This window comes from Chiloscyllium plagiosum, chromosome 3 (genome assembly GCF_004010195.1).
Source record: "Chiloscyllium plagiosum isolate BGI_BamShark_2017 chromosome 3, ASM401019v2, whole genome shotgun sequence".
Classification (NCBI taxonomy): domain Eukaryota; kingdom Metazoa; phylum Chordata; class Chondrichthyes; order Orectolobiformes; family Hemiscylliidae; genus Chiloscyllium; species Chiloscyllium plagiosum.
In genome coordinates, this window is record NC_057712.1 from 131459266 (window position 1) to 131460437 (window position 1172).

A 1172-nucleotide genomic window follows, 5' to 3' on the forward strand; every position below is an offset into this window, starting at 1 on the left:
TCTCCCCACCCCCACCCTCCTCTAGCTTATCTCTCCACGCTTCAGGCTCTCTGCCTTTATTCCTGATGAAGGGCTTTTGCCCGAAACGTCGATTTTGCCTGTCCTCGGATGCTGCCTGAATTGCTGTGCTCTTCCAGCACCACTGATCCAGAATCTGGTTTCCAGCATCTGCAGTCATTGTTTTTACCTCAGACAATGAATGCTGACCAGCTGTTCTTGGCTGGATGGTGATGATTAATTCTTCCTTAGCCCTGGAGAGTTGACAGTTGATAATGGTGAGAGACCCGGGTTCAATTCCCGACTCAGGCGACTGACTGTGTGGAGTTTGCACATTCTCCCCGTGTCTGCGTGGGTTTCCTCCGGGTGCTCCGGTTTCCTCCCACAGTCCAAAGATGTGCAGGTCAGGTGAATTGGCCATACTAAATTGCCCGTAGTGTTAGGTAAGGGGTAAATGTAGGGGTATGGGTGGGTTGCGCTTCGGCGGGTCGGTGTGGACTTGTTGGGCTGAAGGGCCTGTTTCCACACTGTAATGTAATCTAATGTAATCTAATCTAATCTAATTGTAGTGAAGGTAGGAGAGTGACAGATCTGTTTCAGTGATGGAGAGGAGGAAGGAATTTTGGGGACTTTTTCAGGGAATGTATCTGAAGACTGTCACTGATCCAATTACAGAAGCTTTTCTGGTGATGTTCAGATGTGTTTCCTGGAACTTTAATGATTGAATTTTGCATTGATCTAATTGAGCTAATTGTGATTTGTTGTAGTCAGAGGCTATACCTATCTCAGGATTGTGTTTTTACTTTACATTTAAATTCTGGAGCCATGGAACCTGGCATCAACTTCTTATGCTCCAACCACTGCTCTGTTTGTTCCAGGCGCATTACCCTGCTAGTTGCAGCCACATGTCGCAGTGGATGGATGATGGTGGTTACTATGAGGGAATGACAATGGAAGCACAGAGCAAACATCTAGCCAAACTTATCTCCAAACGCTGCCCAAGCTGCCATGCCCAGATTGAGAAAAACGAAGGCTGTCTTCAGTGAGTTAATTTACACACAAATGTTTAGAACGTAGAACATAGAGCAATATAGCACAGCACAGGCCCTTCGGCCCACGATGTTGTGCCGAACATTTGTCCTAGCTTAAGCACCTATCCAATTGCCGCTTAAAGG

The 1172-nt window shown here is 46.8% G+C and overlaps 1 protein-coding gene across 5 annotated transcripts in view; it reads left to right on the forward strand.

Moving 5' to 3' along the window:
• The window catches only part of LOC122548553 (cullin-9), a 199871-nt gene that overhangs the window by 177047 nt on the left and 21652 nt on the right, over positions 1-1172 (forward strand). For all 5 annotated transcript variants that reach the window (XM_043687355.1, XM_043687359.1, XM_043687356.1 and 2 more), the window contains one exon: positions 876-1039. In XM_043687355.1, the coding sequence (XP_043543290.1) occupies positions 876-1039 (164 nt within the window). The remainder of the gene's footprint in view (positions 1-875; positions 1040-1172) is intronic.